Raw genomic sequence first — 23,186 nt, forward strand, 5'->3', positions numbered from 1 at the left:
ATCACAGGGCACATATAGACAAACAACCATTCACACTCACATTCATACCTATGGACAATTTGGAGTGGCTAATTAACCTAGCATGTTTTTGGAATGTGGGAGGAAACAGGAGTACCCGGAGAAAACCCACGCATGCACTCCCCGTGCAAACATGCAAACTCCACACAGAGATGGCCGAGGGTGGAATCGAACTCGGGTCTCCTAGCTGTGAGGCCCTCGTGCTAATCACTCATCCGCCATGCAGCGTAAAAACATTTTATTTTGTCTCATTATGTCTACTATATTGGGTAATATGAGTATAAAGTTGACTATAGGGGTGTTACTTCATGTCTAGAGGGCTCTAAAATTCATTCATTCATTTTCTACCGCTTATCCTCACGATGGTCGCGGGGGGTGCTGGAGCCTATCCCAGCTGTCTTCGGGCGAGGGGCGGGGTACACCCTGGACTGGTGGCCAGCCAATCACAGGACACATACGTATAGACAAACAACCATTCACACTCACATTCATACCTATGGACAATTTGGAGTCGCTAATTAACCTAACATGTTTTTGGAATGTGGGATGAGGAAACCGGAGTACCCGTAGAAAACCCGCGCATGCACGGGGAGAACATGCAAACTCCATACAGAGATGGCCGAGGGTGGAATCGAACTCCGGTCTCCTAGCTGTGAGGCCCTCGTGCTAATCACTCGTCCACCATGCAGCGTAAAAACATCTTATTTTGTCTCATTATGTCTACTATATTGGGTAATATGAGTATAAAGTTTACTATAGGGGTGTTACTTCATGTCTAGAGGGCTCTAAAATGAATTCATTCATTCATTTTCTACTGCTTATCCTCACGATGGTTGGTTATTTCTTTTTCTCTACTGTAAAGCTTCTTTGAGTACTCTGAAAAGCGCTATACAAATAAAATGTATTATTTATTTTATTATTTTAATCTGTTTATGTTTTCTCTAATAGCGAGAAACTATGATAAATGATGTCTTGTCAGTGGTCTCAGTGGAGCATCCCTAATATCTGTATGTATTAGGTGGCGGGTCGGCTTCATGTGGAGATGTGGCGAGGAACCGAAGGTTCAGACAAGGAAGGTTCCCAGCAGAGTATCACCGATGGCGATGCACAAGAACGGAAACTGAAATGTGTGGTGAGTAAATAGAACGCTTGGTTTTAGTTTTGAATGAATGAATGAATTTTCATATTCTGCTCTGTTGTCCTATCAGGTGAAAATTCTCCAGGCCACTGGTCTTCCTCGTCACCTGTCCAACTTCGTCTTCTGCCAGTATCACTTTTGGGGTCAAAAGGAGCCGATATTCATTGCTCCGGAAATGGCATCATCCGCCTCGCCAGCTGACTCCAGGGACCCTCAATGCACAGTTGTTTTTGATAGCTGCAAGGTATTACGTTCTGGACAGTTTTATGGAATAATATGACTAACTAAACACTAGCGACGTAGCCATGTATACCATTGCTTTCGGAAAGATTCCATTCGGAAAGAGAAAAACTCCTCATATACTAAACGTGGCTGTAGTTAACTTGTTACTTTTGGTGTCTTTTAGGAGTTGTCGGTGCCCGTGTCGGAGGACTTCCTGGAGTATTTGTCAGAAGGTGCGGTGGCTATTGAGGTGTACGGTCACAAGCAGGCCAACCATCGGCGTAACCTCGCCCTGTGGGACCTGGGTGTGATTCAGGCCAAGACCCGTTCACTCAGAGAGAGGTGAATGAAAAGAAAGATATTCAAATACACATAATGAATAAAACAACAAATGTAAAAAAAAAAAAGATGTGGTCATGTAAAGATAATAATTTTATAATAATTTTACAAGAATAACATAATATTATGAGGAAAAATGTCATTTTATGGTAATGGTAATGGTTTTATTTCATTTGAACATGCATCAGATTACAATTGAGTGCATCCCATAATCAGTTCACAGTTCCACATGTCCAAAAGGAGTAGGAAGAAGCAAAGCTTATTTAATCCTACCCCTCCATCTGGTACTTTTACAATCAGTAACTGTTACATTTGTTCACTTCCTGCTTTCCTAATATAGTTTAAGTTTTGTTTTTTTTAATTAAAATATTTTTTTTTATTTCATTTTTGTCACGTACCGAAGTACGAGGTGATATGATATATATTATTACCATAGGTGATATATATTATCACCATAGAAAAAGTCATGTCTTTAATGTTAAAATGTTAAACCCAAATAAATAAAGTTGTAATTTTTGAAAATTAGGTTGCCAAAAAAGTTGTAATATTCCAAGAATAAAGGAAAAATAATGAATAATGATGGGGAAAAAAGTAATAATTACAAAAAAGTAAATTTACAAGAAGAATCTTGAAATAAATAAAAAAAACAGCAGAAATTTGAAAAAAAAACAAAAAATAAATAAAGTTGTAATTTTTGAAAATTAGATTGCCAAAAAAGTTTTAATATTCCAAGAATAAAGGAAAAATAAATAACAATGATGGGAATAAAGTCATAATTACAAAAAGTAAATTTACAAGAAGAATCTTGAAATACGTATATATATTTTTAAAAACAGCAGAAATTTGAAAAAAAAAACCTGTCAGATTATTAAAATCTGAAATTTATGATGTATCGTCATGTCATTTTTCCTCGCCAGGTGGAGCGAGGTGACTCGCCGGCTAGAGTTGTGGGTTCAGCTGATGGAGCTGAACGACGCTGGCCAGTTTGTACCCGTAGAGGTTCTTCCTGCGAAGGATGTACGCACTGGTGGAGTCTTTCAGCTAAGACAAGTATGTTGTACTTGAAAAGGAAATTAGCTCATGGCTAGCTTATTGTGTTTTTTTAGCTACTTTGTGTTTTTTTTTTTTTAACCATGCTATCCAGGGTCAGTCTCGTCGGGTTCAGGTGGGGGTCTGCTCTGTGCCAGACTCTGGCACGATGCCCCTTATCTCCAGCTCCATCCTTTCCGTGTCTATTGGCGACGTCAAGGTCCAAAATACACCAAAAGGAAAGGACTCACAGTTGGTAAGTGGAAGGGATTTTATTATTAGTGCAGTGTTTTTTTAAAGATGTTTGCCATGTGAAAATAATAATAATAATTACCCCTCCAAAAATAACACTGTGACTGCCCATTCTGATTTAAATAGCAATGTGTCTTATTTATATAAATTTATATTTATATATAATATTTATAATTTATTTTATATCAATTATATTTATAATTAATAATTTATATTTACAGTGAAGAAAATAAGTATTTGAACACCCTGCTATTTTGCTATTTCTCCCACTTAGAAATCATGGAGGGGTCTGAAATTTTCATCGTAGGTGCATGTCCACTGTGAGAGAGATAAACTAAAAAGAAAAATCCAGAAATCACAATGCATGATTTTTTAACAATTTATTTGTGTGATACAGCTGCAAATAAGTATTTGAACACCTGTGTATCATCTAGAATTCTGACCCTGAAAGACCTGTTAGTCTGCCCATTAGAAGTCCACCTGCACTCCATGTATCATCCTGAATCAGATGCACCTGTTTGAGGTCGCTAGCTGCATAAAGACACCTGTCCACCCCATACAATCAGTAAGACTTTAACTTGTAACATGGCGAAGACCAAAGAGCTGTCCAAAGACACCAGAGACAAAATTGTACACCTCCACAAGGCTGGAAAGGGCTACGGAGCAATTACCAAGCAGCTTGGTGAAAAAAGGTCCACTGTTGGAGCTATCATTAGAAAATGGAAGAAGCTAAACATGACGGTCAATCTCAATCGGAGTGGAGCCCCATGCAAGATATCACCTCGTGGGGTCTCAATGATTCTAAGAAAGGTGAGGAATCAGCCCAGAACTACACGACAGGACTTGGTCAATGACCTGAAAAGAGCTGGGACCACCGTTTCCAAGGTTACTGTAGGTAATACACTAAGACGTCATGATGTGAAATCATGCATGGCACGAAAGGTTCCCCTGCTTAAACCAGCACATGTCAAGGCCCGTCTTAAGTTTGCATATGACCATTTGGATGATACAGAGGAGTCATGGGAGAAAGTTTTATGGTCAGATGAGACCAAAATAGAACTTTTTGGTCATAATTCCAATAAGCGTGTTTGGAGGAAGAAGAATGAAGAGTACAATCCGAAGAACACCATCCCTACTGTGAAGCATGGGGGTGGTAGCATCATGCTTTGGGGGTGTTTTTCTGCACATGGGACAGGACGAGTGCACTGCATTAAAGAGAGGATGACTGGGGCCGTGTATTGTGAGATTTTGGGGAACAACCTCCTTCCCTCTGTCAGAGCATTGAAGATGGGTCGTGGCTGGGTCTTCCAACACGACAACGACCCGAAGCACACAGCCAGGAAAACCAAGGAGTGGCTCCGTAAGAAGCATATCAAGGTTCTAGCATGGCCCAGCCAGTCTCCAGACCTGAACCCAATCGAAAATCTTTGGAGGGAGCTCAAACTCCGTGTTTCTCAGCGACAGCCCAGAAACCTGACTGATCTAGAGAAGATCTGTGTGGAGGAGTGGGCCAAGATCCCTCCTGCAGTGTGTGCAAACCTGGTGAAAAACTACAGGAAACGTTTGACCTCTGTAATAGCAAACAAAGGCTACTGTACCAAATATTAACATTCATTTTCTCAGGTGTTCAAATACTTATTTGCAGCTGTATCACACAAATAAATTGTTAAAAAATCATGCATTGTGATTTCTGGATTTTTCTTTTTAGTTTATCTCTCTCACAGTGGACATGCACCTACGATGAAAATTTCAGACCCCTCCATGATTTCTAAGTGGGAGAAATAGCAAAATAGCAGGGTGTTCAAATACTTATTTTCTTCACTGTATATATACATTTATTTATACATCAAACAGCATAAGGATAAAAATAACTAATTATATAAAATAAATAATTAGAATTAAAATAAATATTAATAATATAATAATATAAATATATTAAATAATATTAAATATCATTAACAAATAATAATAAAAAATAAATAATACTAATAATATAAATATTAAAATAAATAATTACCTAAAAATGGCATCCAATACTTCTCTACAAGAGAGGAGAAATATGAACTCAGGGAAGAACTACATTTGAAACACTTCTATGCTAGGACTATGTTAAAAAGCCATAGCCATGACAGTTACTATGGTAACCATTATGTCATATCACCTCGTACTTCAGTACGTGACAAGAATAAAATAAAAATAAAATAAAAAAAAAACTTAAACTATATTAGGAAAGCAGGAAGTGAACAAATGTAACAGTTACTGATTGTAAAAGTACCAGATGGAGGGGTAGGATTTAATAAGCTTTGCTTCTTCCTACTCCTTTTGGACATGTGGAACTGGGAACTGATTATGTGATGCATTCAATTGTAATCTGATGCATGTTCAAATGAAATTAAACCATTACCATATCAAAATATCATTTAAAAAAATCCTCTATTTCCAGATTATGGCTGAAGAAATGGACAGCTACCAAGTAAGTACTCAATTAGAGTATCATTATATCTCATCGCTAAACTCCTAAAGTATATTTTTTGTGTTTAAAGGAAGTAGATTTGGAGAGGATGAGGAAACAGTGGCTGGCCACTCTGACACAGAGACAGGAATATCTGGACCAGCAGTTACAGAAAATAGTCTCCAAACCAGGTACAAATATTTATATTGAAAACAAACCAACAAACAACCATTCACACTCACATTCATACCTATGGACAATTTGGAGTCGCTAATTAACCTAGCATGTTTTTGGAATGTGGGAGGAAACCGGAGTACCCGGAGAAAACCCACACATGCACGGGGGGAACATGCAAACTCCACACAGAGATGGCCGAGGGTGGAATCGAACTCGGGTCTCCTAGCTGTGAGGCCCTCGTGCTAATCACTCGTCCGCCATACAGCGTAAAAACATCTTATTTTGTCTTATTATGTCTACTATATTGGGTAATATGAGTATAAAGTTCACTATAGGGGTGTTACTTCATGTCTAGAGGGCTCTAAAATTCATTCATTTATTCATTCATTTTCTACCGCTTATCCTCACAAGGGTTGCGGGGGGTGCTGGAGCCTATCCCAGCTGTCTTCAGGCCGGGAGGCGGGGTACACCCTGGACTGGTGGCCAGCCAATCACAGGGCACATATAGACAAACAACCATTCACACTCACATTCATACCCATGGACAATTTGGAGTCGCCAATTAACCTAGCATGTTTTTGGAATGTGGGAGGAAACCGGAATACCCGGAGAATTGAATCCCGGTCTGAGTCAGAGTCTTTTTTTATTTTTTTTAATCTGAGGCATATATACTTATTTTATATTAATATGCAACCGGGACACCTCTAAAAAATAGATTTTTTTTTAACCTAGAGTGTCTCAGGAGAAATATAACTTTCATCCTTGGTTTTTCATTATTGATATGAGGAATATGTGCCAGCTCTCTGCAACTTGTACCCGCAGGATAAGAAGTATACATAATGGAGGGATATTGTGTATTATTGATTGTTTGGAAGCGTTGTAGCCGCAAGTGTGTCTACTCAGGTAGTATAAGGAATAAAGAGTGTAAATACTACAAATGCTGCATATCGGCTTACTTATACAAACGTTGTCTCATGTTTATTTGTCTTTTAGATAAATCTGAGGACGATTTGGAGCGGGAGTCCCAGCTCCTGGAATGTCGTCTGACGCTCACTGAAGAGCGCAATGCCGTTTTGGTGCCGTCAGCAGGCAGCGGCATTCCCGGAGCGCCGGTTGAAAGGTTTGTGCTATAATGAATGAAACACCCTGTTACACCCGCAAACGTAATAACTGCCCATAAACGTAATAATACAAATCTGCAGCTTTGAATGTAATAATCCCGCAAATGTAATAAATTTCCCGCAAATGTAATAAAATTTGCCTACTGCAAACGTAATACTGAATTTCCTGCATTATTACATATTACATATAATTACATATATTATTGCATTACGTATATATTACATATATATTATTACTATAATTATTACATACGTTGGAAAGTGAAAAACTGTAAATGTAATAACTTCCCACAAAATAATGATCTTTGTGGTTGTTGTTGTTTATTTGTACTTTCTTCTTTTAATGAGGGAGAAGGTGATTTTTAACAAGATAATTCTTTTTTTTTGTGGAAAAAATATTATTCAAAGAGTATCATTTGAATACATTAAATGAATATTCAATTATTAAATTATAATTTATTTTAAATTAAAAAAGATAACATCATTGTGATTATTATTACTATTATTATTATATTTTATTATTTCTTTTGATTATTTCTTCCCCATATACACACAAAATCACACATACAATAATATACTGTAACTAATGTACACCCACAAAAAAATGTAATAATAAAAATTCAGTATTACGTTTGCAGTAGGCAGTTTTTATTACATTATTATTATTATTTCATTTGCAGGAAATTATTACATTTTGTTTGTGGGCGTACATTAGTTACAGTATATTATTGTATGTGTGATTTTTCTGTGTAGTATATGGGTAAGAAATAATCAAAAGAAATAATAAAATCTAATAATAGTAATGATCAATTATGCAATTATCACAATTATATTATATTTTTAATTTAAAATAAATGATAATTTAATAATTAAAGATTCCTTTAATGTATTCAAATGATACTCTTAGAATAATATTTTTTCCACATAAAAAAAGAACAGATCATTATTTTGTCTCATATTACATTTGTGGGAAGTTATTACATTTACAGTTTTTCACTTTCCCACATATGTAATAATTTAATTTCAGGAAATTCAGTATTACGTTTGCAGTCGGCAAATTTTATTACGTTTGTGGGAAATTTATTACATTTGCGGGATTATTACATTCAAAGCTGCAGATTTGTATTATTACTTGTGGTTTATTATGTTTGTGGGCAGTTATTACGTTTGCGGGTGTAACACCCACTCGGGTCATCTATATCATTTATTCAGTGGAGCAATGACGTGGTTTTCCCCCCCCACAGAGTCCCTGTTCCTGGAATGGAAACACACATTCCTGTCCTGTTCCTGGATCTTAGTGGTATTTTTGTGGAATCTCACATCAACAGGTTTGTCTAATTCAACCATAAATGGAGCTCTGTTTTTTTTTGTTTTTTTTGGGGGGCTGCAGCGGATGATTTCCAGTCCAGCCTTTCAGCTCCTCTCGGCGGGGGGCTAGATGCGTACCTTGGCGAGGAATACGAAGACGACTTCTTTGACCTTCACATTGTCAAACATTACGATTCAGAGGTAAGGTGACTTTAAGATAAAGGGAATATTGTTCCAGTTGGTGCCAGTTGCTGGGCATAAGTTTTTTTTTTTTTTTGGAGGAAAAAGAAAACAAAATAATACTCTCTTTGGGTGCAAAACCAAAAAAAAAAAAAAAAAACCCTGTAAAGGCCAGAAAACATGCATCAATATTGTCACAAAATTATTAATAAATTATAAATAAAATTATAAATATGAAGCAAAATTCAATACACTTTCAGGCGCCAATGCAATTTTCTGTGGCGCTTAGTGTCGCCAATAAGGTGCCAAGTGGCATGCAGTGACTTAAACTGCCTCCCAACTGGCTCGTGGTGGCCTGTAATGGCGGCAAAAATTGAGTTTGGCGGCAAGAAAATTTCAAAATGTTTAAAATTTTAAAATGTTAAAAGTGTCACAAACAATCCGCCTATTGGAATACACTGGAATGTAATGGCGCGAGCCAAGTTGCGCCAATGATGCCAGGAGTCCACTGGGCCGGTCCCAGTTGGTGCCAAAGATTATGTGATTGGTGCATAGTGGCAACATGCTGAGCGAACATTAATTCGCCGCCACTACACGCCGATCACATAATCTTTGGCACCAACTGGCACCAACTGGCGCCGGCCCATTGGACTCCTAGCATAACCGCTCATGTTTTCATTCACATCACGTCCTATTGTGGTCTAGGTGAAAGTGGAGGCGTCCTGGGACTCAACAGTTCACGAGTGTCCCCAGCTCAGTCGCGTGGCGTCCGGCGAGCACAGAGTCTACCTGACGATCCGCGTTGTGGTGGAGCTAAGCCACCCCGCCCACATGCAGCTGGTCCTCAGGAAACGCGTCTGCGTTAATGTCGCCGGGAGGCAGGTGAGTGGACGCAGCCACTACCTGTTTGACCTTGCTTATAAATAAACCCATTATAATGGGACTGTAGCTTGTCGTTTGTCAATTGCGCTCATTTCAGCGTGTTGATCTGTTCTAAGACGGGCTACTTTTATGTTTGCGATGCAGGGTTTTGCCCAGAGTTTGCTAAAGAGGATGTCCCAGCGCAGCCTCATCCCAGGATGTGGCGTCACCTTTGAAATAGTCTCAAACATACCAGGAGTAAGTACAGAAGTACAGAAGTACATTGTTCATAAGCACGGAGCAAACAACTGCAATGTATACTCGGGATCGACTGATAGGATTTTTTTCCATCACCCTTAGCCGATAGCCGATTTTGCTTGGGCCGATATTTGTGGACCGATACTGCTTTTGCTGCCTCAATTTACATGAAAAAATGACAATGATAACAAATATTACTAGGTTTTCCAAAAACATGCTAGGTTAATTAGCCACTCCAAATTGTCCATAGGTATGAATGTGAGTGTGAATGGTTGTTTGTCTATATGTGCCCTGTGATTGGCTGGCCACCAGTCCAGGGTGTACCCCGCCTCTCGCCCAAAGACAGCTGGGATAGGCTCCAGCAACCCCCGCGACCCTTGTGAGGATAAGCGGTAGAAAATGAATGAATGAATGAATTTTAGAGCACTCGAGACATGAAGTAACACCCCTATAGTGAAGTTTATACTCATATTACCCAATATAGTAGACATAATAAGACAAAATAAGATGTTTTTTATGCTGCATGGCGGATGAGTGATTAGCGCGAGGGCCTCACAGCTAGGAGACCCAAGTTTGATTCCACCCTCGGCCATCTCTGTGTGGAGTTTGCATGTTCTCCCCGTGCATGCATGGGTTTTTTCCGGACTACTCTAGTTTCCTCCCACATTCCAAAAACATGCTAGGTTAATTAGCGACTCTAAGTTGTCCATAGATATGAATGTGAGTGTGAATGGTTGTTTGCCTATATGTGCCCTGTGATTGGCCGGCCACCAATGAATGGTATCCCTGCGTCTGTAGGACTATCACGGTCCTGAAGACAGGGAGATGCTGGCCCGATTGGCCGCCAGCACAGACGACGACCAGTCAGCCGACAGCGAGGCGGCCATCGAGAAATACCTACGCAGTGTCCTGGCCGTGGAGAACATCCTCACTCTGGACCGACTGAGACAGGTTGGGATATGATTCCTGGATAAACATAATATGACGTCATAATGTTGTGAAAATTCCATATTTGTGTAGGAAGTAGCGGTCAGGGAACACCTTGCGGGGAAAGGAAAAGCTCCCAGACGCTGCCTCAGCTCGCCGAACGTCAATCGGGTACGTGAAGAACAGTCGCACGATGGACAATCCACTGAGTGTGATGTTGTGTATCTGCTGTGGGTTCTCAGGGCTGGGAGAGTCACCAGGATCTCTCTGCTGCTGCTGCTCCTCCTCCTCATCAGTCCAGACGCACAATGCCAACCTCCGTATCTCACATCCAGAACCCAGAAACAGGTGAGCTTCTGCCAACTTGCCTTCTTCTACTGTCTTTTCTCCAACAACTCTTCTTCTTTTTTTCCATCATATTCCACAGACATATTTTTTGGGTCTGCTGTATCTTATATTCCTCCAGTGAAGGCCATGCCCAAGCTCCTCAAGTCACTGCTTCCTGGTGGCAAAGAAGATATGGGAGACCAGGCGACTCTCCAACAGCAGGTGACACAATTAAAAAACATTATAATATTTATAAAATAATATTAGGCTGCACGGCGGTCGAGTGGTTTTCTCCGGGTACTCTGGTTTTCATCCCACATTCCAAAAACATGCTAGGTTAATTAGCGACTCCAAATTGTCCATAGGTATGAATGTGAGTGTGAATGGTTGTTTGTCTATATGTGCCCTGTGATTGGCTGGCCACCAGTCCAGGGTGTACCCCGCCTCTTGCCCGAAGACAGCTGGGATAGGCTCCAGCAACCCCCGCAACCCTCATGAGGATAAGTGGTAGAAAAGCCCTCTAGACATGAAGTAACACCCCTATAGTGAACGTTATACTCATATTACCCAATATAGTAGACAAAATAAGAGAAAATAAGATGTTTTTTACGCTGCATGGCGGAGGAGTGATTAGCGCGAGGGACTCACAACTAGGAGACCCGAGTTTGAGTCCGCAATCGGCCATCTCTGTGTGGAGTTTGCATGTTCCCCCCGTGCATGCGTGGGTTTTCTCCGGGTACTCCGGTTTCCTCCCACATTCCAAAAACATGCTACGTTAATTAGCGACTCCAAATTGTCCATAGGTATGAATGTGAGTGTGAATGGTTGTTTGTCTATATGTGCCTTTATATGTGTGAGGATAAGCGGTAGAAAATGAATGAGTGAAAAATAATATTATGAATATATACAAAAAATATAGAGCCACTACTACTTCTAATACAATACAATAATGTACACTAAATATCCAGCGTGAACTTAATAGCTTCAGAAAGAAAGTAGCTACATAAAGTATTCTGTATGATGATGTGCTGTCTCTGATGAAAGCAGAGATCGTTCCAAACATCCCCCACTGAGACAGGAGTGCACTTAGCAGTGGCAATTAGGAGCTGATGAACTTTGTCGTCCTCAAAATCTCAGCTTGTCACCGTGATGCGATACGACTCCGCTGATTGTTAGCACCTTGAGCCACAGAGGGAAGCTCATCAACAAAATGGCTCCGGCACAGGTTGATACTGCATCATTTAAGGCACCCGTGGCGCAGTTTACTCCCTCGGCCCACATGACCTGCTGCAGGTGTTTACAAAGGTCGATCATATTTGTCGATGTCGACTTAAGAGGGCATGTTTTTTTCCAAAAATTTTTCCAATAATGTAAAATAAATTGTAAAAATAGTTGGTTCAAACATCACTCCCTCATTCGTAATGTTACATCTATAAGACATTACCTTACATTACGCTACCTTACCCTGCAAAAAATCACCAAATTCAAACACTGCCATTTTATGTCATTTTTGGATGCTTCTCGGACCCCTGGTGAGTGTGTGTGAGGTTTCTGGTGTTTTTTTGACCAGAAAAGTGCATTTTCAGCAAGTTGAAAAAATGAAAAAAAAACCCGACATACTAACCCCTTACGTTTTTTGCCAAAAATCACCAAATTCAAACTCTGGCTTTTTGCGTACTTCTCGGGCCCCTGTTGAGTGTGTGAGAGGTTTCCCCTGTTTTTTTGACAAGAAAAGTGCATTTTCAGCAAGTTGAAAAAATTGAAATTACGTTTTTTTTTTTCAAAAATCAACGCCCTCAAACACTGGCGTTTTATGCGCTTTTTGGGTGCTCCTGGGCCCCCTGGTGAGTGTGTGAGAGGTTTCCCCCTGTTTTTTTGACCAGAAAAGTGCATTTTCAGCAAGTTGAAAAAATGAAAAAAAAACCCGACATACTAACCCCTTACGTTTTTTGCCAAAAATCACCAAATTCAAACTCTGGCTTTTTAGGTGCTTCTGGGGCCCCTGTTGAGTGTGTGTGAGGTTTCCCCAGTTTTTTTTTTTTTTTTTTTTTTTACCAGAAAAGTGCATTTTCAGCAAGTTGAAAATATGAAAAAAAAACGACATACTAACCCCTTATGTTTTTTTTCAAAAATCAACGCCCTCAAACACTGGCGTTTTATGCGCTTTATGGGTGCTTCCCGGCCCCCTGTTGAGTGTGTGTGAGGTTTCCCCAGTTTTTTTTGTTTTTTTGACCAGAAAAGTGCATTTTCAGCAAGTTGAAAAAATGAAAAAAAATGACATACTAACCCCTTATGTTTTTTTTCAAAAATCACCAAATTCAAACTCTGGCATTTTATGCATTTTTGCGTACTTCTCGGGCCCCTGTTGAGTGTGTGAGAGGTTTCCCCTGTTTTTTTGACAAGAAAAGTGCATTTTCAGCAAGTTGAAAAAATTGAAATTACGTTTTTTTTTTCAAAAATCAACGCCCTCAAACACTGGCGTTTTATGCGCTTTTTGGGTGCTCCTGGGCCCCCTGGTGAGTGTGTGAGAGGTTTCCCCCTGTTTTTTTGACCAGAAAAGTGCATTTTCAGCAAGTTGAAAAAATGAAAAAAAAACCCGACATACTAACCCCTTACGTTTTTTGCCAAAAATCACCAAATTCAAACTCTGGCTTTTTAGGTGCTTCTGGGGCCCCTGTTGAGTGTGTGTGAGGTTTCCCCAGTTTTTTTTTTGTTTTTTTTTACCAGAAAAGTGCATTTTCAGCAAGTTGAAAAAATGAAAAAAAATGACATACTAACCCCTTATGTTTTTTTTCAAAAATCACCAAATTCAAACTCTGGCATTTTATGCCATTTTTGCGTACTTCTCGGGCCCCTGTTGAGTGTGTGAGAGGTTTCTGGTGTTTTTTTTTTGACCAGAAAAGTGCATTTTCAGCAAGTTGAAAAAAAAAAAAAAAAAAACCGACATACTAACCCCTTACGTTTTTTTTCAAAAATCAACGCCCTGAAATACTGGCGTTTTATGCGCTTTTGGGGTGCCTCTGGGCCCCCTGGTGAGTGTGTGAGAGGTTTCCCCCTGTTTTTTGACCAGAAAAGTGCATTTTCAGCAAGTTGAAAAAATGGAAAAAAAAAAAACGACATACTAACCCCTTACGTTTTTTTTCCAAAAATCAACGCCCTCAAATACTGGCGTTTTATGCGCTTTTTGGGTGCCTCTGGGCCCCCTGGTGAGTGTGTGTGAGGTTTCTGGTGGTTTTTTGACCAGAAAAGTGCATTTTTACTAAGTTGAAAAAATGCAAAAAAACGACATACTAACCCCTTACGCTTTTTTTCTAAAATCAACGCCCTCAAATACTGGCGTTTTATGCGCTTTTTGGGTGCCTCTGGGCCCCCTGGTGAGTGTGTGTGAGGTTTTTTGGTGTTTTTTTTTTACCAGAAAAGTGCATTTTCAGCAAGTTGAAAAAAATGAAAAAAAAACGACATACTAACCCCTTACGTTTTTTTTCAAAAATCAACGCCCTGAAATACTGGCGTTTTATTCGCTTTTTGCGTGCCTCTGGGCCCCCTGGTGAGTGTGTGTGAGGTTTCTGGTGTTTTATTGACCAGAAAAGTGCACTTTTACTAAGTTGAAAAAATGAAAAAAAACGACATACTAACCCCTTACGCTTTTTTAAAAATTCAACGCCCTGAAATACTGGCGTTTTATGCGATTTTTGGGTGCCTCTGGGCCCCCTGGTGAGTGTGTGTGAGGTTTCTGGTGTTTTTTTGACCAAAAAAGTTCATTTTCAGCAAGTTGAAAAAAATGAAAAAAACGACATACTAACCCCTTACGCTTTTTTTTTTTAATTCAACGCCCTGAAATACTGGCGTTTTATGCGATTTTTGGGTGCCTTTGGGCCCCCTGGTGAGTGTGTATGAGGTTTCTGGTGTTTTTTTGACCAGAAAAGTGCATTTTCAGCAAGTTGAAAAAAATGAAAAAAACGACATACTAACCCCTTACGTCTTTTTTTCAAAAATCAACGCCCTGAAATAGTGGCGTTTTATGCGCTTTTTGGGTGCCTCTGGGCCCCCTGGTGAGTGTGTGTGAGGTTTCTGGTGTTTTTTTGACCAGAAAAGTGCATTTTCAGCAAGTTGAAAAAAATGAAAAAAACGACATACTAACCCCTTACGTCTTTTTTTCAAAAATCAACGCCCTGAAATACTGGCGTTTTATGCGCTTTTTGGGTGCCTCTGGGCCCCCTGGTGAGTGTGTGAGAGGTTTCCCCCTGTTTTTTGACCAGAAAAGTGCATTTTCAGCAAGTTGAAAAAATGAAAAAAACGACATACTAACCCCTTACGTTTTTTTTTCAAAAATCAACGCCCTGAAATACTGGCGTTTTATGCGCTTTTTGGGTGCCTCTGGGCCCCCTGGTGAGTGTGTGTGAGGTTTCTGGTGTTTTTTTGACCAGAAAAGTGCATTTTTACTAAGTTGAAAAAATGAAAAAAAAACGACATACTAACCCCTTACGCTTTTTTTAATTCAACGCCCTGAAATACTGGCGTTTTATGTGATTTTTGGGTGCCTTTGGGCCCCCTGGTGAGTGTGTGAGAGGTTTCCCCCTGTTTTTTGACCAGAAAAGTGCATTTTCAGCAAGTTGAAAAAATGAAAAAAAAAAACGAAAACTAACCCCTTACGTTTTTTTTCAAAAATCAACGCCCTGAAATACTGGCATTTTATGCGCTTTTTGGGTGCCTCTGGGCCCCCTGGTGAGTGTGTGAGAGGTTTCCCCCTGTTTTTTGACCAGAAAAGTGCATTTTCAGCAAGTTGAAAAAATGAAAAAAAAACGACATACTAACCCCTTACGTTTTTTTTCAAAAATCAACGCCCTGAAATACTGGCGTTTTATGCGCTTTTTGGGTGCCTCTGGGCCCCCTGGTGAGTGTGTGTGAGGTTTGTGGTGGTTTTTTGACCAGAAAAGTGCATTTTTACTAAGTTGAAAAAATGAAAAAAAAACGACATACTAACCCCTTACGTTTTTTTTCAAAAATCAACGCCCTGAAATACTGGCGTTTTATGCGCTTTTTGGGTGCCTCTGGGCCCCCTGGTGAGTGTGTGTGAGGTTTCTGGTGTTTTTTGACCAAAAAAGTGCATTTTTACTAAAATGAAAAAAAACGACATACTAACCCCTTACGCTTTTTTTCAAAAATCAACGCCCTGAAATACTGGCGTTTTATGCGCTTTTTGGGTGCCTCTGGGCCCCCTGGTGAGTGTGTGTGAGGTTTGTGGTGGTTTTTTGACCAGAAAAGTGCATTTTTACTAAGTTGAAAAAATGAAAAAAAACGACATACTAACCCCTTACGTTTTTTTTCAAAAATCAACGCCCTGAAATACCGGCGTTTTATGCACTTTTTGGGTGCCTCTGGGCCCCCTGGTGAGTGTGTGTGAGGTTTCTGGTGTTTTTTTGACCAGAAAAGTGCACTTTTACTAAGTTGAAAAAATGAAAAAAAACGACATACTAACCCCTTACGCTTTTTTTCAAAAATCAACGCCCTGAAATACTGGCGTTTTATGCGATTTTTGGGTGCCTTTGGGCCCCCTGGTGAGTGTGTGTGAGGTTTCTGGTGGTTTTTTGACCAGAAAAGTGCATTTTCAGCAAGTTGAAAAAAATGAAAAAAAACGACATACTAACCCCTTACGTTTTTTTTCAAAAATCAACGCCCTGAAATACTGGCATTTTATGCGCTTTTTGGGTGCCTCTGGGCCCCCTGGTGAGTGTGTGAGAGGTTTCCCCCTGTTTTTTGACCAGAAAAGTGCATTTTCAGCAAGTTGAAAAAATGAAAAAAAAACGACATACTAACCCCTTACGTTTTTTTTTCAAAAATCAACGCCCTGAAATAGTGGCATTTTATGCGCTTTTTGGGTGCCTCTGGGCCCCCTGGTGAGTGTGTGAGAGGTTTCCCCCTGTTTTTTGACCAGAAAAGTGCATTTTCAGCAAGTTGAAAAAATGAAAAAAAAAAAACGAATACTAACCCCTTACGTTTTTTTTCAAAAATCAACGCCCTGAAATACTGGCATTTTATGCGCTTTTTGGGTGCCTCTGGGCCCCCTGGTGAGTGTGTGAGAGGTTTCCCCCTGTTTTTTGACCAGAAAAGTGCATTTTCAGCAAGTTGAAAAAATGAAAAAAAAACGACATACTAACCCCTTACGTTTTTTTTCAAAAATCAACGCCCTGAAATACTGGCGTTTTATGCGCTTTTTGGGTGCCTCTGGGCCCCCTGGTGAGTGTGTGTGAGGTTTGTGGTGGTTTTTTGACCAGAAAAGTGCATTTTTACTAAGTTGAAAAAATGAAAAAAAAACGACATACTAACCCCTTACGTTTTTTTTCAAAAATCAACGCCCTGAAATACTGGCGTTTTATGCGCTTTTTGGGTGCCTCTGGGCCCCCTGGTGAGTGTGTGTGAGGTTTCTGGTGTTTTTTGACCAAAAAAGTGCATTTTTACTAAAATGAAAAAAAACGACATACTAACCCCTTACGCTTTTTTTCAAAAATCAACGCCCTGAAATACTGGCGTTTTATGCGCTTTTTGGGTGCCTCTGGGCCCCCTGGTGAGTGTGTGTGAGGTTTGTGGTGGTTTTTTGACCAGAAAAGTGCATTTTTACTAAGTTGAAAAAATGAAAAAAAACGACATACTAACCCCTTACGTTTTTTTTCAAAAATCAACGCCCTGAAATACCGGCGTTTTATGCACTTTTTGGGTGCCTCTGGGCCCCCTGGTGAGTGTGTGTGAGGTTTCTGGTGTTTTTTTGACCAGAAAAGTGCACTTTTACTAAGTTGAAAAAATGAAAAAAAACGACATACTAACCCCTTACGCTTTTTTTCAAAAATCAACGTCCTGAAATACTGGCGTTTTATGCGATTTTTGGGTGCCTTTGGGCCCCCTGGTGAGTGTGTGTGAGGTTTCTGGTGGTTTTTTGACCAGAAAAGTGCATTTTCAGCAAGTTGAAAAAAATGAAAAAAAACGACATACTAACCCCTTACGTTTTTTTTCAAAAATCAACGCCCTGAAATACTGGCGTTTTATGCGCTTTTTGGGTGCCTCTGGGCCCCCTGGTGAGTGTGTGTGAGGTTTGTGGTGGTTTTTTGACCAGAAAAGTGCATTTTTACTAAGTTGAAAAAATGAAAAAAAAACGACATACTAACCCCTTACGTTTTTTTTCAAAAATCAACGCCCTGAAATACTGGCGTTTTATGCGCTTTTTGGGTGCCTCTGGGCCCCCTGGTGAGTGTGTGTGAGGTTTCTGGTGTTTTTTGACCAAAAAAGTGCATTTTTACTAAAATGAAAAAAAACGACATACTAACCCCTTACGCTTTTTTTCAAAAATCAACGCCCTGAAATACTGGCGTTTTATGCGCTTTTTGGGTGCCTCTGGGCCCCCTGGTGAGTGTGTGTGAGGTTTGTGGTGGTTTTTTGACCAGAAAAGTGCATTTTTACTAAGTTGAAAAAATGAAAAAAAAACGACATACTAACCCCTTACGTTTTTTTTCAAAAATCAACGCCCTGAAATACCGGCGTTTTATGCACTTTTTGGGTGCCTCTGGGCCCCCTGGTGAGTGTGTGTGAGGTTTCTGGTGTTTTTTTGACCAGAAAAGTGCACTTTTACTAAGTTGAAAAAATGAAAAAAAACGACATACTAACCCCTTACGCTTTTTTTCAAAAATCAACGCCCTGAAATACTGGCGTTTTATGCGATTTTTGGGTGCCTTTGGGCCCCCTGGTGAGTGTGTGTGAGGTTTCTGGTGGTTTTTTGACCAGAAAAGTGCATTTTCAGCAAGTTGAAAAAAATGAAAAAAAACGACATACTAACCCCTTACGTTTTTTTTTCAAAAATCAACGCCCTGAAATACTGGCGTTTTATGCGCTTTTTGGGTGCCTCTGGGCCCCCTGGTGAGTGTGTGTGAGGTTTCTGGTGTTTTTTTGACCAGAAAAGTGCATTTTTACTAAGTTGAAAAAATGAAAAAAAAAACGACATACTAACCCCTTACGGTTTTTTTCAAAAATCAACGCCCTGAAATACTGGCGTTTTATGCGCTTTTTGGGTGCCTCTGGGCCCCCTGGTGAGTGTGTGTGAGGTTTCTGGTGTTTTTTTGACCAGAAAAGTGCATTTTTACTAAAATGAAAAAAAAACGACATACTAACCCCTTACGCTTTTTTTCAAAAATCAACGCCCTGAAATACTGGCGTTTTATGCGCTTTTTGGGTGCCTCTGGGCCCCCTGGTGAGTGTGTATGAGGTTTCTGGTGTTTTTTTGACCAGAAAAGTGCATTTTCAGCAAGTTGAAAAAATGAAAAAAAAAACGACATACTAACCCCTTACGTTTTTTTTTTCAAAAATCAACGCCCTGAAATACTGGCGTTTTATGCGCTTTTTGGGTGCCTCTGGGCCCCCTGGTGAGTGTGTGTGAGGTTTCTGGTGGTTTTTTGACCAGAAAAGTGCATTTTCAGCAAGTTGAAAAAATGAAAAAAACGACATACTAACCCTACGTTTTTTTTTTCAAAAATCAACGCCCTGAAATACTGGCGTTTTATGCGCTTTTTGGGTGCCTCTGGGCCCCTGGTGAGTGTGTGTGAGGTTTCTGGTGGTTTTTTGACCAGAAAAGTGCATTTTCAGCAAGTTGAAAAAATGAAAAAAACGACATACTAACCCTACGTTTTTTTTTTTCAAAAATCAACGCCCTGAAATACTGGCGTTTTATGCGCTTTTTGGGTGCCTCTGGGCCCCCTGGTGAGTGTGTGTGAGGTTTCTGGTGGTTTTTTGACCAGAAAAGTGCATTTTCAGCAAGTTGAAAAAATGAAAAAAACCACATACTAACCCTACGTTTTTTTTTTCAAAAATCAACGCTCTGAAATACTGGCGTTTTATGCGCTTTTTGGGTGCCTCTGGGCCCCCTGGTGAGTGTGTGTGAGGTTTCTGGTGGTTTTTTGACCAGAAAAGTGCATTTTCAGCAAGTTGAAAAAATGAAAAAAAAAACGACATACTAACCCCTTACGCTTTTTTTCAAAAATCAACGCCCTCAAACACTGGCGTTTTATGCACTTTTTGGGTGCTTCTCGGGCCCCTGTTGAGTGTGTGGGGTTTCCTCTGTTTTTTTGACCAGAAAAGTGCATTTTTACCAAGTTGAAAGGTCATTGAAGAGGCTTCCATGTGCCAACTTTCAGGTGGTCGGTCCTGTGCAGCAGCCGGCCAGGATTTGCGTGTTTGACCTCCTCTCTGCTGCTCATGTAGGTTGTGTTGCTGTGCTCGTCTTATTCGGCTTGTCATCTGCTTGCATGGAGAATGAAGCACGTGACCTGGGATGGTTGATGGTTGATGTCAGCCACTCGCATGACAATTGAACAATTGCTGCGATTCATTCTCATCTGCGTCAGCGTCAAACTCATTATTCCTCTTGTCGTCTTCAGAGTTTGAGTGCCATTTCTTTTGTTTTTCTGTGTTCGGGCGAGAAGACAAATGGTTAAAAAAATACAATATTTAATCAGCCAACAGCTCATGTCGAGCGGTGATACGGGAATAAGGATCAAGCATGATGGGTGCGATTATAATTACAATGTAATTATCCTGATTGTTTCATCAGCATTGCCTGTCTGTGAGAGGGATATGATGAGCAAATATTTATGTCTCATATTATGATCTTTTTTTCCTCGTTATAAACATAATGAAGCAGTGCAATTTCACTATCTGTCTTTTAGATAGCACATGAATCCGGTCATTAAAAAGTGCTCTCCTCTTGCAGAAAGTGCCTCATATCATGGTGCACTCAGCCAGTGTTGAAGACGGGATAAGCACATGGCATTCGGTAAGTTCACTCATGCACATCATCATCATCATCATCATCATCATCATCATCATCATCATCCATCCTCAACATGGAAAAGATGCACCATGAAGGCGAGGATTCAACTCGTATCTTGTGGTCGTGTTTATTTCAAGGGTTGGTGCATTCAAATATGCCGATCGGCAGCTGCAGATTTTTAATTGGAGTGAACGCTTTTGTCAGTTGGATGGGCTTTCATTTGGTGGGTGGAGGCGGGGCCGCTAGCATACACATGTTCGGAAGAGTGTAATGTTTCATTTAGTGGGTGCAGGCGGGGGCTGCTAGCATATACACATTAAGAAGAGTGTAATGTTTCATTCGGTGGGTGTAGGCGGGGCCGTTAGCATACACTTGTCCAGACGAGTTTAATGTTTCATTCGGTGGGTGGAGGCAGGGCCGCTAGCATACACACATCCGGAAGAGTGTAATGTTTCATTTAGTGGGTGGAGGCAGGGCCGCTAGCATACACACGTTCAGAAGAGTGTAATGTTTCATTTAGTGGGTGGAGGCGGGGCCACTATCATATACACATCCGGAAAAGTGTAATGTTTTATTCGGTGGGTGGAGCCGGGGCCGCTAGCATACACACGTTCAGAAAAGTGTAATGTTTCATTTGGTGGGTGGAGGCGGGGCCGCTAGCATACGCACATCCGGAAGAGTGTAATGTTTAATTTGGTGGGTGGAGGCGGGGCTGCTAGCATACACTTGTCCGGACGAGTGTAATGTTTCATTCGGTGGGTGGAGGCAGGGCCGTTAGCATACACTTGTCCAGACGAGTTTAATGTTTCATTCAGTGGGTGGAGGCGGGGCCGCTAGCATACACATGTTCTGAATAGTGTAATGTTTAATTTGGTGGGTGGAGGCGGGGCCGCTAGCATACGCACATTAAGAAGAGTGTAATGTTTAATTCGGTGGGTGGAGGCGGGGCCACTAGCATACACTCGTCCGGACGAGTGTAATGTTTCATTTGGTGGGTGGAGGCGGAGCCACTAGCATACACTCGTCCGGACGAGTGTAATGTTTCATTTGGTGGGTGGAGGCGGGGCCACTAGCATACACACATCCGGAAGAGTGTAATGTTTCAGTTTCATACACACATTCAATTACAAGAGCGTAATATAGTAAAAAAAAAAAAGCGGAATCTGAAGCTAAATTATTGAATATATTAATAAGTGATGATGTTTCATTGGTGAATATGGCCTATTATTAGTAAAAACAAAAAAGGCATATTTAAGCTAAGTATTGTATTGTATTTTTGGCCTAAATTATGCATTTTTAAGTTTAAAAATGGCTAAACTAAGTAAAAATACAATATATACTTAAAAGACGTGATGATATGTAGTATTCTACCCTGGTCCCTAGGTATCGGTAATGTTACTGTAATTGTGTGTGTAAAGGTGAGTGTAAAGGTGAATATAGGGGTGCTACTTCACATCTAAAGGACTCTAATAATGTTAAAACCCATATGTAAAAGGTTGCAAAAATATTATATTTCTTCATAAGAAATAGCCTGAAAATGTAAACATCCTAAAGACGTTGTCATGGTTGTCCTTTAGGGTCCCGTGGATGAATCCAACCCCCCCGACATCTCACCAGACAGTCCAGAAGCTTTGCATTTTCCTTCACCAACCATCCCAGAGACAGACAACACCAAAGCATGGAGTGGTTCCATCTCCACCAGTATCTCCATGACGACGACGACGACGCTGTCGGATGTCTACACGCTGAGCTGGGACCTCCCTCCACTGTCTGGCCACGGCGTGCTGGATGAAGAGGAGAAAGTGGCACAGGAGTTCTCCGTGAAATCCGACAGTGATGTTGGACCAGATCTTCAGGAGGCAGCTGTAAACACATCAGAAACAGATTATTTGAATCAGAATCACCAAAAACCACATCCATCCCTGTTAGTGCAGGAACTAGAAGAAGCAGATCCACTTGTGGAGTCCAAGACTCAGACCAAGACAGCATCACTGGGGACTGATTCTGTGGAATCAAAACAATTCAGACTGGAGAACCAAACCAAACCAAAAGATCCTCCATCAAAAGACTCAAAACCAAAGACCTCTATCCCGGAAAGTAAGATGGATATCAAAGAATCCACTAATCCACAAGTCTTGGACGGAAACTACGAAGCCAAACAAGATCCAGACCAGATTCCCCCTTCCAAGTCCTCACCCTCCAATGGTACCTCCATCCCGGCTTTGTCTTCATCCACTGAGGAGGTCCACCTCGAAGCGGTAAAAGCTCCCTCATCTGCAGTCAACGCCTTCAAGATCCAAAAGGTTCAGTCGTCAGACCTCAAGTCCTTCCAGCGTATCCTCGGTGATCCCGGTCAGACGGAGCAATCCAATCCATCCGAGTCTCTGGAGCTCATCTTGGACTGTGAGGAAGGAGAAGCAGGCGCTGCAAGTACCCTACCCGATTGGTTGAAGGAAGGCGAATTTGTGACGGTTGGCACCAATAAATGCGGCACCGTACGCTACGTGGGACCCACAGATTTTGCACAGGGGACGTGGGTGGGAGTGGAACTGGACGTACCTGCAGGTGAGTGGACTCAAAGTAGAACCCCGTCATGTCATCCGGTGGTTTTGGTCCCTGTCAGACCAGTATCAAAGCTCGGTTAGCATGGTCAGAAATTAGTTAGATTAGTCGTCCATCCATTTTCTTATGCTTACCCGGGTCCGCGGGGGCAGCAGTCTCAGTAGGGAAGCCCAGACTTTCCGGTCCCCGGCCATCTCCTCCAGC

General features: G+C 40.8%; 1 protein-coding gene across 3 annotated transcripts in view; it reads left to right on the forward strand.

The window, feature by feature from the left end:
• LOC131129288 (kinesin-like protein KIF13B) overlaps positions 1-23,186 on the forward strand; it is a 42,733-nt gene that overhangs the window by 17,749 nt on the left and 1,798 nt on the right. The window contains exons 22-40 of one of the 3 annotated variants that reach the window (XM_058072738.1): positions 1,037-1,150; positions 1,227-1,400; positions 1,563-1,720; positions 2,635-2,767; positions 2,862-3,002; positions 5,442-5,471; positions 5,542-5,641; positions 6,621-6,747; positions 7,993-8,048; positions 8,139-8,257; positions 8,942-9,118; positions 9,263-9,355; positions 10,154-10,306; positions 10,376-10,453; positions 10,525-10,630; positions 10,710-10,831; positions 19,786-19,848; positions 20,361-20,423; positions 21,998-22,985. In XM_058072738.1, the coding sequence (XP_057928721.1) occupies positions 1,037-1,150; positions 1,227-1,400; positions 1,563-1,720; positions 2,635-2,767; positions 2,862-3,002; positions 5,442-5,471; positions 5,542-5,641; positions 6,621-6,747; positions 7,993-8,048; positions 8,139-8,257; positions 8,942-9,118; positions 9,263-9,355; positions 10,154-10,306; positions 10,376-10,453; positions 10,525-10,630; positions 10,710-10,831; positions 19,786-19,848; positions 20,361-20,423; positions 21,998-22,985 (2,995 nt within the window). The remainder of the gene's footprint in view (positions 1-1,036; positions 1,151-1,226; positions 1,401-1,562; positions 1,721-2,634; positions 2,768-2,861; positions 3,003-5,441; positions 5,472-5,541; positions 5,642-6,620; positions 6,748-7,992; positions 8,049-8,138; positions 8,258-8,941; positions 9,119-9,262; positions 9,356-10,153; positions 10,307-10,375; positions 10,454-10,524; positions 10,631-10,709; positions 10,832-19,785; positions 19,849-20,360; positions 20,424-21,997; positions 22,986-23,186) is intronic. The other 2 variants (XM_058072825.1, XM_058072919.1) reach the window with 2 other exon arrangements.

Source organism: Doryrhamphus excisus, chromosome 1, assembly GCF_030265055.1.
Source record: "Doryrhamphus excisus isolate RoL2022-K1 chromosome 1, RoL_Dexc_1.0, whole genome shotgun sequence".
NCBI classification, from domain to species: domain Eukaryota; kingdom Metazoa; phylum Chordata; class Actinopteri; order Syngnathiformes; family Syngnathidae; genus Doryrhamphus; species Doryrhamphus excisus.